The sequence below is a fragment of the Macaca nemestrina genome, chromosome 10, assembly GCF_043159975.1.
Source record: "Macaca nemestrina isolate mMacNem1 chromosome 10, mMacNem.hap1, whole genome shotgun sequence".
Classification (NCBI taxonomy): domain Eukaryota; kingdom Metazoa; phylum Chordata; class Mammalia; order Primates; family Cercopithecidae; genus Macaca; species Macaca nemestrina.
Genome location: NC_092134.1, coordinates 143810930 through 143834719, shown reverse-complemented (window position 1 = coordinate 143834719; position 23790 = coordinate 143810930). Strand labels below are relative to the sequence as shown.

The 23790-nt window shown below is 43.9% G+C and overlaps 1 protein-coding gene across 9 annotated transcripts; it reads left to right on the top strand.

Moving 5' to 3' along the window:
* The first annotated feature begins 239 nt into the window (after positions 1-239).
* LOC105490583 (zinc finger protein 268) lies at positions 240-23433 on the top strand. Of its 9 annotated transcripts, XM_071072425.1 has the most exons (7): positions 292-389; positions 704-788; positions 8439-8624; positions 12790-12916; positions 13208-13303; positions 14753-14858; positions 19563-19732. In XM_071072425.1, exons 2-7 carry the CDS (start codon positions 756-758, stop codon positions 19579-19581), a joined length of 567 nt encoding a protein of 188 aa, XP_070928526.1. In that variant the 5' UTR covers positions 292-389; positions 704-755; the 3' UTR covers positions 19582-19732. The 9 variants fall into 9 exon arrangements, with proteins under 9 accessions (XP_011754677.2, XP_070928526.1, XP_070928527.1 ...); XM_011756375.3 differs by lacking the exons at positions 292-389; positions 14753-14858 and adding an exon at positions 240-289 and having other exon boundaries at positions 19563-23433; XM_011756372.3 differs by lacking the exon at positions 14753-14858 and having other exon boundaries at positions 299-389; positions 19563-23433.
* Positions 23434-23790: the final 357 nt, after the last annotated feature.

The following is a 23790-nucleotide window of genomic DNA, read 5'->3' as shown; positions in this document are numbered from 1 at the left end:
TTGTAACCTAATTTACATCCCTCTAACCGTTGAGCAATTGGTGTCAAGTATTTTGATTCCCTTTATAATTTAAAACTCCCAAGTATGGGAGCTCAGGGACTGGGCCAGGAGGGCCTGAGCTTTCGGGTCACTTTAGCACGCCCCCTCCCGGTGGCCCTTGGCCTGGGCCCTCCGGTGACGGAGTAACTCCTCGCAGAGGCCTCTGGGAGTTGTAGTTTTTCGCCTTCGACTCTCAATGACGCAATTCCTGTGCGACACACGTAACGGCCGCCATTGCTCTGCGCCCACGGTGAGACCCTTGTTCCGCAGATAGCGTTCATCACCCGTCGTGGTCACCGGGTTACCCGAGTCTGGAGTGGTTGCGAACCCTTCTGGCTGCAGATTCGGAGGTGGAGGCAGTACCCCGGACTCTATCCTGCCGCCCCTTCAGGGTTTGGAGGAACCGGAGGCGCGGAATTCCTCCAGTTCCAAGGCGGCGGGACGGGACAGAACTAATCTGCCTTAACTCTCTCCTGCTGCAGACCCGGGGCGGTTGCCTGACCCTAACCTGTGTGTTGGTGAGGGGGTGGAGATGGTGAATCCCGTGGCTGTGGGCGGGAAGGAGCCTCAGCTCCGAGAATGGCAGGCAGCCCTGGTGCCTCGGACCCGCCTGGGTTTGGGGACTGCTGGGAGACCGCTTTCTTCACTGTGCTCTCTCTTCTAGTATCCCTTGCGTCCTGTCACCTCCAGCGAAGCACACAAAAGTGACCGTAGGGATGGCCACCAGGGTCCGAACAGCCTCTATTTGGGTGAGTAGGGGTTTTCTTTCATTCTTTTTTTTTTTCTTTTGAGACGGACTCTGTGGCCCAGGCTGGAGTGCAGTGGCGCGATCTCGGCTCACTGCAAGCTCCGCCTCCCGGGTTCACGCCATTCTCCTGCCTCAGCCTCCGGAGTAGCTGGGACTACAGGCGCCCGCCACTGCGCCCGTTTAATTTTTTTGTATTTTTAGTAGAGACGGGGTTTCACCGTGTTAGCCAGGATGGTCTCGATATTCTGACCTTGTGATCCGCCCTCCTCGGCCTCCCAAAGTGCTGGGATTACAGGCGTGAGCCACCGCGCCCGGCCTTCTTTCATTCTTGAAAAGCTCTCCCTGAATGCCAACGTGCGCGCACTCCATCTACTCCAAAGTCTGAATGTGCGGGGAGCTTTCTCACCCTACCGCTCTTTTAGGCAACTGGATTGTCGTTTAGAGCATGTTAGACTTTTCAGAAATGCTTCTTGTCATCCGACTTCCTTTTTTCCTCCTTTCCTCAGTCTCTTTTCTGACAACTTTGTACGTTGAACGTCTGAGTTAAACAAGGGATACTAACCTCTTTCAGTTTTTTCACCCTGCATTTACTGAGGGTCTTCTGTATCTGGGATCTTTGAACCTTATTTTGGAAATTACAGACTTTTTTATTCACTTGTTCAACATTTTTGTTTATTTTATTTTGTTTGCTGGACCCTGGGGCAGGTGCTAAAAATGTAAAGATGGGTTGCTCATTATCCCTGTCTTGAAGAACAGTGGTCTAGGAATGGCGCATAAGAAAGACACAATGACAAGTTAATGAGCGCTCTGGGAGCAGGCTGTGGAAATACACGGGGGCATGCAGGAATGAATCAATTTTGGAAGTAAGGACACCCGCTAACCCCTTACTCCCAGATGCTTCAATGATTCAGAGAGTCTTAAACTTGGGTTTGAAAGATGACATACCTAAAGTAGACAAAGGATTAAAACTAGCCTGGGAAAAAGAAGTAACATGCAAATTAGGCTTGAAATGACCTCATATGGTGAACTTTGGGCACTTAAGGGTTGCTGAAATGTAGAGTTTAATGGTGATAGTAGAAGTGTATATTAAAAAATGAGGCTAGAGCCGTAGGCCTAAGATCATAGAGGGCTTTGAGGACCCCATTAAAAACTTGGATTTTATCATATAGGGCAGGCGGTCCCTAACCCTCAGGCTTCAGACTAGTACCAGTCTGTGGCCTGTTAGGAACTGGGGTGCATGTCAGGAGGCCAGTGGCGGGTTAGCATGATCGCCTGAGCCCCGCCTCCTATCAGAGGTGAGTGGCGGGTTAGTGAGCATGACTGCCGGAGCCCCGCCTCCTATCAGAGGCTGCATTAACTTCTCATAGCACAAACTCTGTTGTGAACTGCACATGCGAAAGATCTAGGTTGCGCACTCCTTATGGGACTCTCAACTAATGCCTGATGATCTGAAGTGTAACAGTTTCATCCAGAAGCCATTGCCACTCCCTACTCCCTGTCCATGGCAAAATTGTCCTCTACAAAACCGGTCCCTCGTTGGGGACTGATGGTATAGGGGAAGGAGTTTACTTATTTAAGTGTTTTCACAAAGAGTTTGAGGGTAGAACAGTCTAGTCTGCAGCAGGTAAGAGAATATAAGGGTTTAAGTAAATTAGTGGTTTTGAGAAAAGAGAGGAGGTAGCTGGGTGCAGTGACTCACACCTGTAATCCCAGTTACTCAGGAGGCTGAGACAGGAGAATCACTTGAACCCAGGAGGCAGAGGTTGCAATCGGCCGAGATTGTGCCACTGCACTCCAGCCTGGGCGACAGAACAAGACTCTGTCCCAAAAAAAAAAAAAAAAAAAAAAAAAAAGAGGTAAAGAGGCAGAAGAAATTAGATTTCATAACTAGTTGGGTGCAGTGGTAACAGAGGCAGAAAAGCCAGGGATGACAACTAGAGTCGTACTCTGTGGGCCTGGTTGGGAATGTCACCATTTGCTGAATAAGGGAAGACTATCAGAATTGTGATTGATAGAGGGGGGAGATTTCAGTTTTATATGGATTGGCTCCTCTAGGTAGAGGTTGCTAGTGGGCAGGTGGGCAGGCATGTGTTTCAAGAGAAAGGTCTGGATGAGGTTGCACCAATTAGGTGTGGCCAAAGTAGCTCAGGGAGAATGTGTACCATAAGAAGATAACTGAGGACAGTGGTCAGGGAAATGACAAGAGAAAGCAGGGGAAGAGGTGTTGGAGACTGAGGTGGAATCCAAGAAAAGTGAGACAAAATAGATACATGTAATTCACACTTAAAGAAAAGGAAACCTCAAAAATGCTTGTCAAGTGACATGTATGAGGGAGATCAAGTAATATTAGATCATTGTCTTAGTCTGTGCTGCTGTAACAAAATATCACAGACTGGGCAACTTATAACAGATACTACTTTCTCATGATTCTGGAGGCTGAGAAGTTGAAGATCAAGGTGCTGGTAAATATGGTATCTGATGAGGTCTGCTGTCTGTTTTCTTTTTTCTTTTTTTGAGACAGAGTCTCTCTCTGTCCCCAGGCTGGAGTGCAGTGGTGCAATCTTGGCTCACTGCAACCTCCGCCTCCCGGGTTCAAGTGATTCTCCTGCCTCAGCCTCCCAAATGGCTAGGACTACAGATGTGCGCCACCACCCAGCTAATTTTTTTTTTTTTTGTATTTTTAGTAGAGACGGAGTTTCACCATGTTGGCCACAATGGCCTCGATCTCCTGACCTTGTGATCCACCCGTCTTGGCCTCCCAAAGTGCTGGGATTACAAGCATGAGCCACCACACCTGGCTCTGCTCTCTTCTTTCTTTTTTTTTTTTTTTTTTTTTTTTTTTTTGAGACGGAGTCTCGCTCTGTCGCCCAGGCTGGAGTGCAGTGGCGCGATCTTGGCTCACTGCAAGCTCCGCCTCCTGGGTTCACGCCATTCTCCTGCCTCAGCCTCCGGAGTAGCTGGGACTACAGGCGCCCGCCACCACGCCTGGCTAATTTCTTTTTGTATTTTTAGTAGAGACGGGGTTTCACCGTGTTAGCCAGGATGGTCTCGATCTCCTGACCTCGTGATCCGCCCACCTCGGCCTCCCAAAGTGCTGGGATTACAGGCTTGAGCCACCGCACCCGGCCTGCTCTCTTCTTTCAAGATGGCACTTTCTTGCTACATCCTTACATGATGGCAGGGGGCAAAAAGAGAAGACTGCTGTGTCCTCACATGGCCAAAGAGATGCAAGGGCCAGACGGCTCTCTGAAACCTCTTTTAAGGGGTATTAATCCCATTCCTGAAGGAGAGCCCTCATGATTTAATCACTATTAAAAGTCCCCACCCCCCCTTTTTTTTTTTTTTTTTGAGGCTGGGTCACTCTGTCGCCCAGGCTGGTGTGCAATGGCAATCTCTGCTCACCACAACCTCTGCTTCCCGAGTTCAAGTGATTCTCTTGCTTCAGCCTCCTGAGGAGCTGGGATTACAGGCACATGCCACCACACCCAGCTAATTGGCCCCACCTCTTAATACCATCACAATGGGGCTTAAGTTTCAACATGAATTTTGGTGGGATGCAATCATTCAAACCATAGCAGTCATAAAAACCTAAATTGAATTTAGTGGTGATGGGCTGTGTGTGGTGGGTCACGCCTGTAATCCCAGCACTTTGGGAGGCCGAAGTGAGCAGATCACCTGAGGTCAGGAGTTCGAGACCAGCCTGACCAACATGGCGAAACCCCGTCTCTACTAAAAATATGAAAATTAGCTGGGTGTGGTGTTGGGCACCTGTAATCCCAGCTGCACGGGAGGCTGAGGCAGAAAAATCGCTTGAACCTCGGGAATCAGAGATTGCAGTGAGCCGAGATTGCGCCACTGCACTCCAACCTGGTGTCAGAGCGAGACTACGTCTCAAAAACAACAAAAAAAGAAATGACTGGTGGCTACTTTAGCTTGGGTTCTCAGGGAAGGCCCCCACTAAGGAAGTGACATCTAAGTCTGAGTTACAATAGCAAGCCAGCCTTGTTAAGAGCAGGTAGAAGATCATCCAGGATGGGAACAGCCAGGGCCAAGGCTGTAAGGCAGGAGAAGTTTGACGCCTTTGTAACCTGGAAGGAAGGTCTTTGTGGCTGGGGGTAGGGAGTGAGAGAGAGGAGAGCAGATGAACACAGGTGGCCAGAGGCCAGATCAGGCTAGGAAACCATGGGGTCCAGGAGAGGGTGTGGTGCTAAGAAAGGGAGCAACATGATCTGCTTAGGATTTCCAAAGACCCTTCTGAGTGCTGAGTAGAGAACAGGTTGTAGGTGGACAAACACAGAAAGGGGGAAACGAGACTGATTAGGTGACTACAGTGGTTCAGACAAGAGGTAGCAGGGATTTTGTGTAGTGTGGTAGAAATGGAGACACTAGTTAGAGTTGGGGGATGTTTGAAGGTGGAGTCCTCTTTTCTAAGAACCAGCATATGCTTTTCATCTTGGTGATTGTCATTTTGTAGTGTGGTTTATTTTCATTAAGTATTCCTGGTTTTTGGTTTTGTTTTCTTTTGCCATTTCAACCAAATGTTAATGCTCAGTGTCTACTACGTATGAGGTTCTGTGCTAAATCTTTTATTAGGTATTACCACGTTAAAACCTCACAGTGGCCAGGCGCGGTGGCTCACGCCTGTAATCCTAGCACTTTGGGAGGCTGAGGCGGGTGGATCACCAGGTCAGGAGATCAAGACCATCCTGGCTAACACAGTGAAACCCCGTCTCTACTAAAAATACAAAAAAATCAGCTGGGCGTGGTGGTGGGTGCCTGTGGTCCCAGCTACTTGGGAGGCTGAGGCAGGAGAATGGCGTGAACCTGGGAGGCGGAGCTTGCAGTGAGCTGAGATCGTGGCACTACGCTCCAGCCTGGGCAACAGAGCAAGACTCCATCTCCAAAAAAATAAATAAAAAACAAAACCTCACAGCAGTCCTAGCCCCAGGTGGTGGTGAATACTGTTATTCTCCTTTGATGAGTAAGGATACTGAGGCCCAGAAAGGGCTAGTTGGAGACCAGGTGGCACCCCTGGTCAGTGTAGAGCCAGGACTTAAAACCAGATAGTCCGGCTCTATGTGCATTTTCCTGGCCTGTGTACTCTATTTAGTCTCTGGATACAGGTTGAGGATTTCTTAAGAGGCAGAGATTCTAGAATCCTCGATCTTGAAATGTAGAGCAAAATGTAGAGTGGGTGGATAGTGCCCAGTGTACCCAGAGAAGGCTCTGAGAGATAAGCTGTTGGTTTCCAGGGAATAATCTTTTTTTTTTTTTTTTTGGAGACGGAGTCTCGCTCTGTTGCCTAGGCTGGAGTGCAGTGGCACTCACTGCAACCTCTGCTTCCCAGGTTCAAGCAATTCTCCTGCCTTAGCCTCCCAAGTAGCTGGGACTACAGGTGTGTGCTGCCACGCCTGGCTAATTTTTTTTTTTTTTTTTGTATTTTAGTAGAGATGGGGTTTTACTGTGTTGCCCAGGCTGGTCTCGAACTCCTGAGTTCAGGCAACTCACCCGCCTCAGCCTCCCAAAGTTCTGGGATTACAGGCATGAGCCATCACGCCCAGCCTCCAGGGAATAATCTTAATGTCCATTAACGGTGAATGATGAAATGTGATGGAATACTATTCAGCAACAAAAGGAATAAACTATCGATATGTGCTATGACAAGTATACACCTCATTATGCGAAGTGAAAGAAACCAGACACAAAAGACTAGATACTATGTTATCCCATTTCTATGGCAAACGCATGCATATACATATACTAGCAATGCCCCTTCTTTTTTTAACACAAAAGCCAGCTTTCTTTTTTTTTTTTTTTTTGAGACGGAGTCTCACGCTGTTGCCCAGGCTGGAGTGCAGTGGCGAGATCTCGGCTCACTGCAAGCTCCGCCTCCCGGGTTCCCGCCATTCTCCTGCCTCAGCCTCCTGAGTAGCTGGGACTACAGGCGCCCGCCACCGCGCCCGGCTAATTTTTTGTATTTTTAGTAGAGACGGGGTTTCACTGTGGTCTCGATCTCCTGACCTTGTGATCCGCCCGCCTCCGCCTCCCAAAGTGCTGGGATTACAGGCTTGAGCCACCGCGCCCGGCCCAAAAGCCAGCTTTCTGTATGTAGTATTCTTCCCCTTGTCGTCATCCCTCAGAGTATGTATTGATCATTGTATTATACCAATACTGGTGCATAGAGGTTGTTCTCTCTTCCCTGTCTCTGTCACCATTTACTGCTGTATAGATGGCCATAGCATTTTCAACCAGTTATGTAGTTATAGATATTTGGGTTATAAAAATGCCTCGGTGAACAGCCTTTTCATGTCGTTTCATTGTTTCTTTTTCTAATTTTTTTTTTTTTTTTTTTTTTTTTGAGACGGAGTCTCACTCTGTCACCCAGGCTGGAGTGCAGTGGCCGGATCTCAGCTCACTGCAAGCTCCGCCTCCCGGGTTCACGCCATTCTCCTGCCTCAGCCTCCCGAGTAGCTGGGACTACAGGCGCCCGCCACCTCGCCCGGCTAGTTTTTTTTTGTATTTTTTAGTAGAGACGGAGTTTCACCGTGTTAACCAGGATGGTCTCGATCTCCCGACCTCGTGATCCGCCCGTCTCGGCCTCTCAAAGTGCTGGGATCACAGGCTTGAGCCACCGCGCCCGGCCTCTTTTTCTAATTTTTTATTCCCTTTTTTTAGGCTTTCCCTACTTTTCACCTCTGCTGCCTTCTAGGTCATTGCTACTTTTTTGTGTTCCTCCTAATTTAATCTTTATTTCTGAATTTTATTTCCTAATTTATTCTGATATTTCTCATTTCACATTTTCCAGATGTCTAAGCATCTACCTTCTAGGCTCTTTTATTTTTTGTAAATCTGTCCTCTCAAAGTTTCGTTTTTCTGATTTCTTTTTTTTTTTTTTTTTTTGAGGCGGAGTCTCGCTCTGTCGCCCAGGCTGGAGTGCAGTGGCCGGATCTCAGCTCACTGCAAGCTCCGCCTCCCGGGTTTACGCCATTCTCCTGCCTCAGCCTCCCGAGTAGCTGGGACTACAGGCGCCCGCCACCTCGCCCGGCTAGTTTTTTGTATTTTTCAGTAGAGACGGGGTTTCACCGTGTTAGCCGGGATCGTCTCTCGATCTCCTGACCTCGTGATCCGCCCATCTCGGCCTCCCAAAGTGCTGGGATTACAGGCTTGAGCCACCGCGCCCGGCCTTTCTGATTTCTTTTACTTCATTGTGAAATGTTGTGTAACAGTTTTTATGTGGTCAGATATTTTGGTTATGTTTTTATTGTCTGTCAGAGCCTCATTTGGTTCCTTTTTCCCTCATAATAATGTTATATTCCCACTGCCCTCCCAAACCAGCCTATTAAGACGCCATTTGGTTTGTGGCAGGAAGTCCCTGTTTGGAGCTAGGATGAGCCAGGATCTTTCTGTAGCTTTGCTGTTTGAGGGCCCTGCCTCTGTTTTTGTCATGAAGGGCTCAAAACACGGCCTGAACTCTTGGTGCTAAGCCTTGTCAGGAAGCCATTTCTTTTCTACCTCTAACCCTGCATTTCCTGAAGTTAAACCTGCCTTGTTTTCTAATGTGTTTCTCTCACGTTTATGTGATGTGACCCCTATTTCCTTTTTCCAGAAGTAAATTATGCTCCCTAAAGTAAATTTGCTCTTGAGCCCACAGGTCCCACCTCTCCAAGAACGAAACAGTTCATGGGATAGGATCAGAAAGCTCCAAGGTCAGGAATCCCTCTTGGGCCTGCAACACCTCCCTGGAGCACCCAGGCAGAAGCGGAAGAGTCGCAGAACAGAGAAAGTCCTAGAGTGGCTATTTATTTCCCAAGAGCAGCCAAAAATCACCACGTCCTGGGTGAGCTTCTCATTTGTTTATTCCTAGTGTTTTCTTTATTACTTTTTTTTTTTTTTTTTGGTGTGGAGAGGGATGGAGATCCTTAGGTCAAAGGGTTAAGTTAATCACTCCTCAGTTCAGGTCAAGCCCCCCCCCAACTTTTTTTTTTGTGACAGGGTCCTGCTCTGTCGCCCAGACTGGAGCGCAGTGGTGCAGTCATAACTCGCTGCAGCCTCCAACTCCAGGCTCAGGTGATCCTCCAGCCTCAGCCTCTTGAGTAGCTGGGACAGCAGGCAAGTGCCACCATGCCTGGCTGAGGTTTTTTATTTTTAGTAGAGAGAAGGTCTCCCTATATTGCTCAGGCTGGTCATCAACTCCTGAGCTCAAGCGGTCCCCCTGCCTCAGTCTCCCAAGGTGCTGTGATTACAGTCATGAGCCACTGTGCCTGGCCTGTGGCCCTTTTATCATTGGTTCATGTAAGGTCCTTTCTGCCTTTATTTATATATTCTCTTATTTCCTCATCATCAATGTCCATCTCCTTCCCCATCCCTAAAAAGTTATTTTGTGTTTTATTTGTATCCTATTTTCAAAAAAATGTGTGATTACAAAATATGTATTGTTCTGGAAGCTTGTTAGAAATGCAGAATATCAGAGTTCACCTCAATGCTGTTAATATAAGACTCTTCATTTTAACAAGATTAAGTGATTCATGCACATTAAAGTTTAAAACAAACTTTATATGAAGCCTATATTCAAATTTTTACCTGGGGTGCTTGTTTTACTTCCAATATTGGCTTGCTTTTTTACTCTCTTAATGCTTACTTTTGATGAACAGGTATTTCTAACTTTTACTGAGTCTGTATTGCACATTTTTTTCTTTTATTGCTAATGACTTTTGTGTCCTATTTTTTTCTTATCCTAAGCTCATAAAGATCTTTTTTTTTGTTACTTTATTACCTTACCTTTAACTTTTAGATTTACCGTACGTTTGGGATTGAGTTCAAATCCATGAACACAGGGTCCTCCCATTATTTAGATCTTTGATTTTTTTTTTTTTTTTTTTTTTTTGAGACGGAGTCTCGCTCTGTCGCCCAGGCTGGAGTGCAGTGGCCGGATCTCAGCTCACTGCAAGCTCCGCCTCCCGGGTTCACGCCATTCTCCTGCCTCAGCCTCCCGAGTAGCTGGGACTACAGGCGCCCGCCACCACGCCTGGCTAGTTTTTTGTATTATTTTTTTAGTAGAGACGGGGTTTCACCATGTTAGCCAGGAGGATGGTCTTGATCTCCTGATCTCGTGATCCGCCCGTCTCGGCCTCCCAAAGTGCTGGGATTACAGGCTTGAGCCACCGCGCCCGGCGTAGATCTTTGATTTTTAAAAGTCAGTGTTTATAGTTTTGAGCATACAGATCCTACACAGATATTTTAGATTTATATGTAAGTTCTTTCTGTTTCGTTGTTGCTGTTGTAAACAGTATCAGTATCTTAAATTTTTTTTTTTTTTTTTTTGAGGAGTCTTGCTCCGTCACTCAGGCTGGAGTGCAGTGGCACGATCTGGGCTCACTGCACCCTTCGCCTCCTGGGTTCAAGCAGTTCTCCCGCCTCAGCCTCCTGAGTAGCTGGGACTACAGGTGCGCACTACCACACCCGGCTAATTTTTGTATTTTTAGTAGAGACGGGGTTTCGCCATGTTGGCCAGGCTGGTTTCAAACTCCTGACCTCAAGTGATCCACCTCCCTCGGCCTCCTAAAATGCTGGGATTACAGGTGTGAGCCATGGCACCAGCCAGTTTCTTAATTACAAAATAAAATGATTTATTGCTGTTATATAGACATACAGCCAACTTTTATGTATTGACCATGTATCCTGTGACCTTGCTACATTCACTAGTTAGTTCTAGGAACTTTCTTAGATTTTTTGATATTTTCTGTGTAAACAGTCATGTCATCTTAATCTTTTTGTTGACATCGTCAGTTTCCTTCTTACTCTCTCTGTAAAAAAGGACAGTTTTGTTTCTATCCAATCTGTATGATGTTAACTGCAAATTTTATTTCTTTTTTTTTTCTTTTTTTTGAGATGGAGTCTCACTCTGTCACCCAGGCTGGAGTGCAGTGGCACCATCTTGGCTCACTGCAAGCTCCGCCTCCCAAATTCACGCCATTCTCCTGCCTCAGCCTCCTGAATAGCTGGGACTACAGGTGCCCACCACCATGCCTGGCTAATTTTTTATATTTTTAGTAGAGATGGGGTTTCACCGTGTTAGCCAGGATGGTCTCGATCTCCTGACCTCGTGATGCACCCGCCTCGGCCTCCCAAAGTGCTGGGATTACAGGTGTGAGCCACTGCTACTGGCCCAAATTTTATTCCTTTAATATAGATATATAATTATTAATTAAGCTTATATATTAATAATTAATATATAATTATTAAGCTTATCTATTTGTTTGTTTGTTTGTTGTTTTGAGATGGTGTCTCACTCTGTCGCCTAGGCTGGAATACAGTAGCACGATCTTGGCTGACTGTAACCTCTGCTTCCCGGGTTCAAGTGAGTCTCCTGCCTTAGCCTCCTGAGTAGCTAGGACTACAGGTGTGTGCCACCATGCCCAGCTACTTTTTTGTAGTTTTAGTAGAGACGGGGTTTTACTGTGTTAGCCAGGATAGTCTTGTTCTCCTGACTTCGTGATCTGCCTGCCTTGGCCTCCCAAAGTGCTGGGATTACCGGCGTGAGCCATCCTGGCCCGTTTATCTGTTCTTGAGTAAGTTTGGTAATTTGTGTCTTCCAAGTAATATGTCCTTTTCATCTAACTTACCAAATTTATGTGCATAGAGTAGTTTGTCTTTTCATGTCTGTGGTTTCAGTAATGATAACTTCTTTTCATATATGATACTTGCCATGTATGTCTTCTCTTTTTGTTTTAACGTAAGTTTTCATTTCATTTGTATAAATACCTAGGGCGTAGTTGCTGGATTATATGGTAAGACTGTTTAGATTTGTGAGAAGTTGCCAAACTGGCTTCCAAAGAGACTCTGCCACTTTTCATTCCCACCAGCAATGAATAAGAGTTCCTGTTGCTCCACATCCTCTCCAGCATTTGGTGGTCAGTTTTTTGGATTTTGTCCATTCTCGTAGATGTGTAGTGGTGTCTTACTTTTGTCTAGATTTGCAATTCCCTAATGACATATGGCATTGAGCATGCCTTGTATGCTCATTTACCATCTGTATATTTTCATGTCTAGGTCTTTTATCCCACAGAGTGGCTGCTACTTACGGCAGTTACCTTTTTAGTCCATAAAGTTTTAATGTGTCTTTTCTTCTAGGTACCTATAGTACCCTTTCACAGATTCCACCTGACCCTGTCAAATAGCATTGCTTACTTCTTCCTTTGTGCCCATGTTGTAATCTGTGTTCTTTTATTTTAACTTCGTTGACTTCCAGTTGCATTTGCATATGTAGCTTTCCTTCCTTGTGCAGTGCTGAATGCTTCTTGGGGGCAGGACTCTATTTCATTCATTTTTATATTCCCGGCACCTAGAGGTCGGTAACTGTATTGCAGATGTAGGAGTGATCATTCGAACTTCTTTGTCTGACTGTCCTGCCTTTAGTACTGAATGTCCCATGTCTGAGGACCCTTGTATAGATGGTTTCTAGGATAGCTTAAAACTTTAAAGAGAGTTTATTGCATTTGTTAAAGAGAGTTTATCTAGTTGTCAAATGTTAAATGAAAGATGACTGATTTATGGCCAGGCGCGGTGGTTCACACCTGTAATCCCAGCATTGTGGGAGGCCCAGGCGGGCAGATAATGAGGTCAGGAGATCGAGACCATCCTGGCTAACACGGTGAAACCCCATCTCTACTAAAAATACAAAAAATTAGCCAGGTGTGGTGGTGGGCACCTGTGGTCCCAGCTACTAAGGAGGCTGAGGCAGGAGAATGGCGTGAATTTGGGAGGCGGAGCTTGTAGTGAGCCAAGATCACACCACTGCACTCCAGGCTGGGCAACAGAGCAAGACTCCATCTCAACGAAAGAAAAAAAAAAGAAAGATGACTGATTTAATGCACATTGATGCATGTTTTCAGTACAATTTTTGTTCTCACAAAGTTGAACATCAGTAATAGACACCCTAAGCAGCTAGTTTTCCACAAACCTAGTAAAATAACTTGAGATTGGATGAGAGTATTGTATTTCAGGGACCATTGTCATTCATGGATGTGTTTGTGGATTTTACCTGGGAGGAGTGGCAGCTGCTAGACCCAGCACAGAAGTGCCTGTACAGGAATGTGATGTTGGAGAACTATAGCAACCTGGTGTCCCTAGGTAAGTGCTGCCTCCCTGAGGAGGTGTGTGCTTGATCTCCAGGCTTCTTCTTGGTTGCTGAAAACTGGAGGCCTTCTGTGAAATACTTAGTGATTTTGGACTTAGATTTTAAGGCCAGATTTTCTTAGTTCCCTGTTGGCAGCAGAGTATGCCAGTTGAATGGTCTTTATTTTGCCAAATTGCAACAAGGCAGCTTCATCATGCTACCTCCAAACCAAATCTTCCCCATTCTTCAGAATCTCTGAATCCCAACCTGTTTGTTCCAGGTTGTCTGTGATTTTCTGTTTATAGGGTATCAACACACCAAACCTGATATCATCTTCAAGTTGGAACAAGGAGAAGAGCTGTGTGTGGTGCAGGCCCAAATTCCAAATCAGTCCTGTCCAAGTGAGTGATGGAGACAAATCTTTTCCTCTTTATTCAGAATTAGCATGAATTCTAATGTGATGTGCTCCTCTTGTTTGTACTGTGCCTCACGTAATACCATGCGCTCTTTTTTTTTTCTTTTTTTTGAGACAGAGTTTCACTCTGTTTCCCAGGCTGGAGTGTAGTGACATGATCTCGGCTCGCTGCATCCTCTGCCTCCTGGGTTCAAGCAGTTCTTCTGCGTCAGCCTCCTGAGTAGCTGGGATTACAGTTGTGCGCCACCACGCCCAGCTAATTTTTGTATTTTTAGTTGAGACGGGGTTTCGCCATGTTGGCCAGGCTGGTCTCGAACTCCTGACCTCAAGTGATTTGCCTGCCTCAGCCTCCTGAAGTGCTGGGATTACAGGCATGAGCCACCACGCCCAGCCTTACCATCCACTCTTAATCTTCTGGTTGGCGTCCTTATTTCCCTCCTTACTCTGTCTTGGTGATAGACTCACTTCATGATGCATTTTAGCAAACCTTTCCTCTTTCCTTCACTTGATGTGACTCTCATACTCCTTCTCTTTCCTTTCTATAGTTTGAAAATTACGTTTAAATCCCTTACACATAAATTCAACAGCCACAGTCCCATCTTCCTTCTTTTTGAAACCTGTTAGTAGATTCTACCCCTTTTATGCTTCTCTATGCTAATGGCCTTTTTTTTTTTTTTTTTTTTTTTTTGAGACAGAGTGTCACTCTGTCGCCTAGGCTGGAGTGCAGTGGCACGATCTGGGCTCACTGCAAACTCTGCCTCCCGGGTTCACGCCATTCTCCTGCCTCAGCCTTCCAAGTAGCTGGAACTACAGGCGCCCGCCACCAAGCCTGGCTAATTTTTTGTCTTTTTAGTAGAGGCAGGGTTTCACCATGTTAGCCAGGATGGTCTCGATCTCCTGACTTCATGATCCACCCACCTCAGCCTTTCAAAGTGCTAGGATTACAGGCATCAGCCACCGCGCCCAGCCTTGCTGATGGCTTTAACATTAATCACTCTGTACCTTCTGAGCACATTCCTTTGTCATTTGATAGTGTCCATGATCCTGCAGTGACACCTGTTGATCCTGCTCTTGTGCTGCATGACCAAGCACTTTTTCCCTTCATGTTCTCCTGGGCTTCTCTTGCTCTTCTGAATCCAAGGGGTCTTTATTCTTCATTTCCTTCATATAGTGTAACTTTTAAAAGGCTCACATATTAGCTGAGCATGGTGGTGTGCACCTGTTGTCCCAGCTCCTTGGGAGGCTGAGCTAGGAGGATTGCTTGAGCCCAGGAAGTTGATGCTGCAGTGAACTATGATTGTGCCACTAGACTCTGGCCTGGGTGATAGCGAGATCTCATCTCAAAGAAGACTTCTGTCTGAGTCCATTTGTGTTGCTATAATAAAATACTACAGACTAGGTAATTTTATAAAGCACAGAAATTTATTTCTCACAGTTTTGAAGGCTGGAAAGTCCAAAGCCAAGGTGCTGGCAGGTTTGGTGTCTGGTGAGGGCCTGCTCTGTGCTTCCAAGATGACTCCTTGTTGCTGCATCCTCTGGAGGTGAGGAACACTGGGGGACAGAAAGAGGGCAAAACAGGCCTAAGATCGTTCCCTCAAGCCCTTTTAGAAACCACTAATCCATTCATTAGGGCAGGACTTTGTCTTCTTCTCTTAATACCACCACAATGGGGATTAAGGTTCAACGTGAATTTTAGAGGGGACACATTCAGACCTTAACAACTTCCATTCGGAAGATTTAAGTTCTTTTCCTCTACTGGTAATTGATAGCCACAATGGTCTTTTATCTGCCCTTTGGTCCTGGTTTAGATTGATTCACTGGCATCTTCCTTGTACCACTCCCTGGCCTCATTTTCAGAAACTGAAATTGTCTCTCCCACTGCTCCATAGCCACCTACATACCACCTTCTTTTCATCTTTCTTTTTGTTCATCCTGCTGTTTCTTCCATTTTAAGGTTTTTTTCCTAACACTGGATAAGTCAGCTTGAATTTCCTTTCTGTGCAGGGCTCCCTTACTAGTTTTGGTACAGTCTGTTAGCATTTTGTTCCTTTAAAAAGAGGTCTTTTAAAACCCTCATTGTCTTAATTCCCACTCAAAAAGAGGCCAATATTGTCATGTCTGGATTGTTGTACTTAACTAAATTTATTCATTTTACTCTTTTTATACTAATTCATCTTTGGTGTTACTGTCAGATATGTTTCCCTGAACACCCCATTTATTCTATCACTAGCTTGACAGCATAAATCAACAGTTAGTCCTTGTATTACTAGGATTGCTTCAGCTGCAGTTGTTGGTCAATCCCAGACCAACTAATTTAAGAAGTGATTTATTATTACACATCACAAAAAGTCCTGAGGTGGGGCAGCTCCAGGATCAACTAAGTGATTGACTCACTCAATCACCAAGGGCCCATCTAGGTATGTTGGCATTTTCCTTAGGTTATCTTCTTTAATGATCCTCAAATGGCTCTTGCAGTTCTAGTTGATGCCTGTGGATATACCAGTGGCTAGTGAAATAAAAAGGGCTGTTTCTTCACACATGAGTCTGTCAGACAAGAAAACTCATCCCAGGAGGTCTCAAGCAGACTGATCGTGTTCAACAGGCTAAATTTTTGTCACATGCCCCTGTCTGAGGAAGGCTCTGGAAAGGCAAATGGGGCTATCTCTGTTGGCTTAGATAAATTATGCTTTACCTTTTGGAAGCCGGGCTGGGGATAGAAATGGGTCCTCACTTCCCTGACTGAAGCACATCACCGTAAGGATGGGGGTGGAAAAGAATCAGGTTACTGCCAGCCAGGAACAGGGCAGAAGAACCACTGGGTAAGCAGCACTGTCTGCCTTCACCTTCCTTGGCCAGGCAGCACCTGTCACACCCTTCTTCCCAACCATCCATCTTCAAATATTTGCTGCAACCCATATGTTTATTCTTATACTACATTAATACAAGTCTAGGATCCTGTTCCCATTCAGAGCTGGGAGTAGTTATCTATGGTCTATAGACCTACAATTAAAGATAAATTAAACACATCCAGTCATCCAAATGTAGCGGGATAGAGACAAGTCTAGGGTCCCCCAGTTCCAGGAGGGCAGCAGCAGTGAACACCACATGGTAGCCACTGGTTTACACTGTAGGCTTTGTCAGGATTTCTTTCTGTGGCAGTGAAATAAGCTACCTGAGGAACCTTTGTTTCTGCTCTGCAAGCATAATTTCCTTTTCCATCATCATCTGTGATTAAACTCAAGATGGTCACTGGGGAGACTGCTTTTCTGTAGCTTCAGAATCTCAATTCTCTTGGTGTTTATTTGGGTTCCCAGTGATTGCCTTTGGACCACAGCCAGGAACCATATTTAATATGGTCTTGAATCATATTTAAATAATTTTCAAGCTTTAGAATGCCTGGGCCGGGTGCAGTGGCATTTGTCTGTGATCCCAGCAGTTTGGGAGGCCAAGGTAGGAGGATCACTTGAGGCCAAGAGCTTAAGACCAGCTTGGGCAATATAGTGAAACCCCAGCTTTACCAAAAATTTTTAAAAATTAGCTGGTCATGATGGCTGTTGCCAGTGGTCCCAGTTACTTGGGATGTTGAAGTGGGAGGATCAATTGAGTCTGGGAGGTTGAAGATGCAGTGAGCAATGATTGCACCACTGCACTTGAATCTGGGTGACAGAGAGGGATCCAGTCTCTTGTTTTGTTTTGTTTTGTTTTGAGATGGAGTCTTGGTCTGTTGCCTAGGCTGGAGTGCAGTGGTGCAGTCTTGGCTCACTGCATCCTCCACCTCCCAGGTTCCAGCGATTCTCCTGCCTCACCTGAGTAGCAGGGATTACAGGTACGTGCCACCACACCTGGCTGATTTTTGTGTTTTTAGACAGGGTTTCACCATGTTGGTCAGGCTGGTCTCGAACTCCTGACCTCAGGTGATCTGCCCGCCTCAGCCTCCCAAGGCGTTGGGATTACAGACATGAGCCACTGCGCCTGGCAAACCCTGTCTCTTTAAAAAAAAAAAAAAAAAGGCCAGACACTCTGGCTCATGCCTGTAATCCCAGCACTTTGGGAGGCTGAGGCAGGTGGATCATGAGGTCAAGAGATCAAGACCATCCTGGCCAACATGGTGAAACCCCATCTCTACTAAAAATACAAAAATTAGCTGGATGTGGTGATGCATGCCTGTAATCCCAGCTACTCGGGAGGCTGAGTCAGGAGAATTGCTTGAACCTGGGAGGTGGAGATTGTAGTGAGCCTACATCACACCACTGCCCTCCAGCCTGGTGACAGAGTGAGATTCCATCTAAAGAAAAAAAAAGCCTGTCTTTTAGTTACTGGGTTTGGTATTCCCTGATTTTTTAAATTCTTTGAACTCCACCTTGGGGTGTCAAGTATAATCCTATTTTTGCCATTATTGTTACAAAGAGCATGCTGTAGAGAAGATACATTAGATTTCAAATAATGAAAGCAGAGCTATAGGAACCAAGCAAAGATAAGGATGGGTATGTTACCAGCAACAGAAGGAATGGAAGGATAAAATACAGGATTTGATAGTTAGGATGGCTTCAGTATCAAACAGCTGTTTGCCTACCCTGTGCCCATTCTTTTCTATGACTGCTAGAGAAAACATCTTCAGTGTCTTTTTAACTCTTGTGGTAGTTGCCTCCATATTTCTAAATAACCAGCTTATTCTGCTACACCTTGGCTTTCTCCCCTAATGATTGCTCAGTATAGAAAGGTGATTTACTTCTCTTTCACTCTTCTCCGTCCATACCTTCCCACCATATGCACACTTATGATGGAGACATGTCTCTTCACGTGTTCCCATACCTCCATCATTCTGATACAGTTATTTCATGTTTTTGGTTAGATCTGTCTTCAATTTTTATGTTGGTATGACTGTAATTTCTGTTTATAGGTAAATCATGAAAGTATACAGTGATTTATTTTTGTTTCTAAATTTGTATTTTTTTCTGTAGTTAAGTTTTTGCTTGTTTAATTTTGTTATCATTACGTTATTAATCATATATTTAACTGCAGACTTTCCTTTCAGTATCTGAATATTCTTGGCTGATACTTTCAGCCAAATTATTAATTGTATTCCTTTTTTCTTCCTAGTGATACTGACTGCTAAGTTTTTCTGACTTCCTTCAGAGTAGCTTAGTTTTTCTTAAGACCTTCTGTGCAATTTTTATCCTAGGATCTCCTTTTTGATTTTCTTTTCTTTTTTTTTTTTTTTTTGAGACGGAGTCTCGCTCTGTCGCCCAGGCTGGAGTGCACTGGCCGGATCTCAGCTCACTGCAAGCTCCGCCTCCCGGGTTTACACCATTCTCCTGCCTCAGCCTCCCGAGTAGCTGGGACTACAGGCGCCCGCCACCTCGCCCGGCTAAGTTTTTGTATTTTTTTTAGTAGAGACGGGGTTTCACCGTGTCAGCCAGGATGGTCTCGATCTCCTGACCTCGTGATCCGCCCGTCTCGGCCTCCCAAAGTGCTGGGATTACAGGCTTGAGCCACTGCGCCCGGCCTTTGATTTTATTTTCTATATCCTCTGTCATTTCTTTTCTTGGAGCAACTCGAGTAGCTTCCTGGAAAAGGGTGATAGAAACATTGAGACCTCTGTATCTGAAAATGTTTTGACTTTATTCCTCATTGCTCTGTTTTCTGTCCTCTAGTTTTCCTAATGAGAAGTCTGATGGCATTCTAATTTTTGTTACATTGTAGGAAGCTTTTTGTTTCGGTTTTGATTTCTCTGAATAGTTTTAAGAACTGCTTCTTGTCCTGTTAGGGAATAATGTTCCCTCTCAGTTTATTTTTATCCATTTGCTAGGTATTGAGATGTTATTCCCGGGAGGACTGGGCAGTAATCTGCATTATTCTCTGCCATTTCTTTAGAAGGTAGCATAGTTTTTGGCACATAGTAGGCATTTAATAATTATTTTTTGAATAAATCTAATGTTCATAGATCCCTAATGACATCTTTATATTATCTTCATTGTTCCTTGTGCCTATTTTGCCTTCTTTATCCAATATGCAAAACTTTTTAACTTCTTATCAGTTTACTATGCCTATCTTCAGTTTGGTTTTTTTTTTATTTTTCTCAGTATCCAGTAGTTTGAGTGTTTTTACACCTGAGAATTTATTTATATTCAGATCTGATATCTGAAACTAAAAAACCTCATGATATGGCATTTCATAGGCAACTTTCTAGTATACTACAATCATGTTGTTATTTATAACATATGACTAATTGTTCTCATTTCTAGACACAGTCTGGAAAATTGATGATCTTATGGAATGGCATCAGGAAAATAAAGACAAGCTGGGAAGTACGGCAAAAAGCTTTGAATGCACTACATTTGGAAAACTATGTCTTCTTAGTACAAATTATCTTTCAAGACAAAAGCCTCATAAATGTGGCACGCATGGAAAGGGTTTGAAATATATAGATTTCACTAGTAATTATGCTGGAAAAAATCCTAATGGGTTTCAGGTACATGGAAAATCATTCTTCCATTCTAAACAGGAGCAAAGTGTTATAGGAATAAAATACTGTGAAAGTAATGAATCTGGAAAAGCTGTCAATAAGAAATCGCAACTTATGTGCCAACAAGTGTATATGGGCGAAAAACCCTTTGGATGTAGCTATTGTAAGAAAGCCTTCAGCAGCAAGTCATACCTTGTAGTGCATCAGCGAACTCATGCAGAAGAGAAACCCTATGGGTGTAATGAATGTGGGAAAGACTTCAGTAGTAAATCATACCTCATTGTACATCAGAGAATTCATACAGGAGAGAAACTGCATGAATGTGGTGAATGTGGGAAAACATTCAGTTTCAATTCACAACTTGTTATGCATCAGAGAATCCACACAGGTGAGAATCCCTATGAGTGCTGTGAATGTGGGAAAGTCTTCAGTAGGAAAGACCAGCTTGTTTCACACCAGAAAACTCATTCAGGACGGAAACCATATGTGTGTAATGAATGTGGGAAAGCTTTTGGTTTAAAATCACAGCTCATTATACATGAAAGAATTCATACAGGAGAGAAACCATATGAATGCAATGAATGTCAGAAAGCCTTTAATACAAAGTCCAACCTTATGGTACATCAGAGAACCCATACAGGGGAGAAACCTTATGTTTGTAGTGATTGTGGAAAAGCCTTTACATTCAAATCACAGCTCATTGTACATCAGGGGATTCACACAGGAGTAAAGCCCTATGGGTGTATTCAGTGTGGGAAAGCATTCAGTTTGAAATCACAGCTCATTGTACATCAGAGAAGTCACACAGGAATGAAACCTTATGTATGCAACGAATGCAGCAAAGCCTTCAGGAGCAAGTCTTACCTTATTATACATACAAGGACTCATACAGGAGAAAAACTCCATGAATGCAACAATTGTGGGAAAGCCTTCAGTTTTAAATCACAGCTCATTATACATCAGAGGATTCATACAGGAGAGAACCCCTATGAATGCCACGAATGTGGGAAAGCCTTCAGTCGGAAATACCAGCTTATTTCACACCAGAGAATTCATGCAGGAGAGAAGCCTTATGAATGCACTGACTGTGGAAAAGCTTTTGGTTTAAAGTCACAGCTTATTATACACCAGAGAACTCATACAGGGGAGAAACCATTTGAATGTAGTGAGTGTCCGAAAGCCTTTAATACAAAGTCAAACCTGATTGTACATCAGAGAACTCATACAGGAGAGAAACCCTATGGTTGTAATGAATGTGGAAAAGCCTTTACGTTCAAATCGCAGCTCATTGTACATCAAGGAGTGCACACTGGAGTAAAGCCCTATGGATGCAGTCAATGTGAAAAAACCTTTAGTTTGAAGTCCCAGCTCATTGTACATCAGAGAAGTCACACAGGAGTAAAACCATATGGATGCAGTGAGTGTGGGAAAGCCTTCAGGAGCAAGTCATACCTTATTATACATACGAGAACTCATACAGGAGAGAAACCACATGAGTGCAGGGAATGCGGGAAATCCTTTAGTTTCAATTCACAACTCATTGTGCATCAGAGAATTCACACTGGAGAAAATCCCTATGAATGCAGTGAATGTGGAAAAGCCTTTAATAGGAAAGACCAGCTCATTTCACATCAGCGAACTCATGTGGGGGAAAAGCCTTATGGGTGCAGTGAATGTGGGAAAGCTTTTAGCAGCAAGTCATACCTAATTATACACATGAGAACTCATTCAGGTGAGAAACCATATGAATGTAATGAATGTGGGAAAGCCTTCATTTGGAAGTCACTACTCATTGTACATGAGCGAACTCATGCAAGGGTAAACCCTTATAAATGCAGTCAATGTGAGAAATCCTTCAGTGGGAAGCTACGCCTTCTTGTACACCAGAGAATGCACACAAGAGAGAAACCATATGAATGCAGTGAGTGTGGAAAATCCTTCATTAGGAATTCTCAGCTCATTGTACATCAGAGAACTCATTCAGGAGAGAAACCCTATGGGTGCAATGAATGTGGGAAAACCTTCTCTCAAAAATCAATTCTCAGTGCACATCAGAGAACACATACAGGAGAGAAGCCTTGTAAGTGCACTGAGTGTGGGAAAGCCTTTTGTTGGAAGTCACAGCTCATTATGCATCAGAGAACTCATGTAGATGACAAACATTGATAATTTTATGAAACTCCAGAAAGTGAATTCACAAGAAATCACAAAGTCATATATAAAGAGAAACTCTGTAAGTGGAATCATCTTGTCATCTTCCAGAAAACTCATACTGAATAGAAACTTCATGAATACACAGCATATGGAAAGGCATCTACAGAAAGCTGTTCTTTACATACAGAAAAAATAGTAGAAAATACACAGAAAACTGAATTTAGTAACCACTCTGAAAATTCTCAGCAGCAAGTCATACCTTTTTTAAAAAGTTCATACAGGTGAGGAACCATGTTAAACAAATGTTGTAAAGTCATTTATTAACATAAGATTCACAAAGAGGAAACTTCATGAACCAGATGAATATGTAATAGACTTCTTTGAAATTCATAGTTTACAGGATTTTAATGAGAGAAATTATTGAGCTAATGAATAGCAGAATTAACAAAAGTACAAACATTTTATGTATCGGAAGCATATACCTTGGAGGAACCATGCTGTAAGGGAGAGTTTAAATCTGGAAATGACAGACCCCTAGGGAAAAAATATAGGCGTGAACATCTATGAATGTATCATATAAGCCACAGCTGGACTGTTAACCTCACCTTATATCAGAAGCTTCATTCTAAAAAAAAAACCCCCAACCTATTATCATATTTTAATATTAATTTTGAAGAATGATTTCCTTTTGGAATCATTTTAAGAGAAATTTTATTCCAGGTGTTCCAAATTTTCAGGAAAAGATTTGAGTAAATTATAAATAAGATACAGATTATTTCATTGTACAAGTGAATCTAGTAAGGTGGTTAACAAGAAGAAGTTACATACCAGAGCCTGCAGGGATATTTAGATATCTTCCTATGTGTACTACATAATATGAATTCGGCAGTTTGGCATTTTACTTGTGAATGCCGTATGTGAGACAAAAGTAAATATCTTCCAGAGATTTCTACTCTGCATACCAACATTGTTTCTTTGTGGCTTACCAAATACAACTTGTTACTAGAATGACTTAGTAAAAATGCATTTCCACACTGCAAACATTTTGTTGTGTATCTTCTGCCCTTTGGAAGCAGCCTTGGCAGCAACGTCTTTAGTTATAGTAATCAATATAAGGCATACTTCATGTGTTTGTGTAGCCTGGAATGTATTCTACTGTCACTGGTTAGAACATCTTGATTTCCTCTTAGAGAAACATTCCCTCACAGTATATGCAGTCATGATGGAACCACCATTCAAGATGCCCTGCCAGGGACTTGGCATGAGCACGGTTGTCAGCTGAGGCTCAGAACTGTACATGGTTAACAGGTTTTTCAGGTTCAGAAAAAGCAACATGAGCTTTTGTTCTATGGTGGTATCTTGATGTAATAAGTAGCTATTTCAGTAGAGGTTCCTAGAACAGCTTTTGTTACTGTCATTTTCTTAACCTTGTTCACTTGTCTTTTATTTTGAGCTATTGGGTGTGATTTTAATACATTCCTTGTTGGATTGCATTAGCCATTGTGTATCTGTGTATGTAGCTTACTAAATCAGACTGCTTCAGAAATGGGTGGTAGAGAGAGGTGTAGGCAGAAGCTTGCAAGGATATGTGGATATTTGGAAACAGCTGTTTCCCAAGACAGGATGGAAGTCCTTCAAGTCTCCATTTATATTCCACAGCAGAAACTTGGCCCATGCTATGAAGTCATGAATTGTTGGCATCATGTGCTCACTGAGGCTCTGGGGAAATGGATAAGTTGTCACTGAAAAAATTTAAACAATTCTGGAGTGTGGTCAAGAGGGACTGCTTTTGATACCCATGTATATAATGATCTTAAAACTTCAATTTAAAATTTCGTGTCGTCAGTGATACT

Coding starts and splice junctions, on each gene's coding strand:
- LOC105490583 (XM_011756375.3), top strand. CDS start 756: ATGGCCACCAGGGTCCGAACAGCCTCTATTTGG. Junction 12,917..13,207: donor TAGCAACCTGGTGTCCCTAG/GTAAGTGCTGCC, acceptor TTCTGTTTATAG/GGTATCAACACACCAAACCT. Junction 13,304..19,562: donor TCCAAATCAGTCCTGTCCAA/GTGAGTGATGGA, acceptor TCTCATTTCTAG/ACACAGTCTGGAAAATTGAT.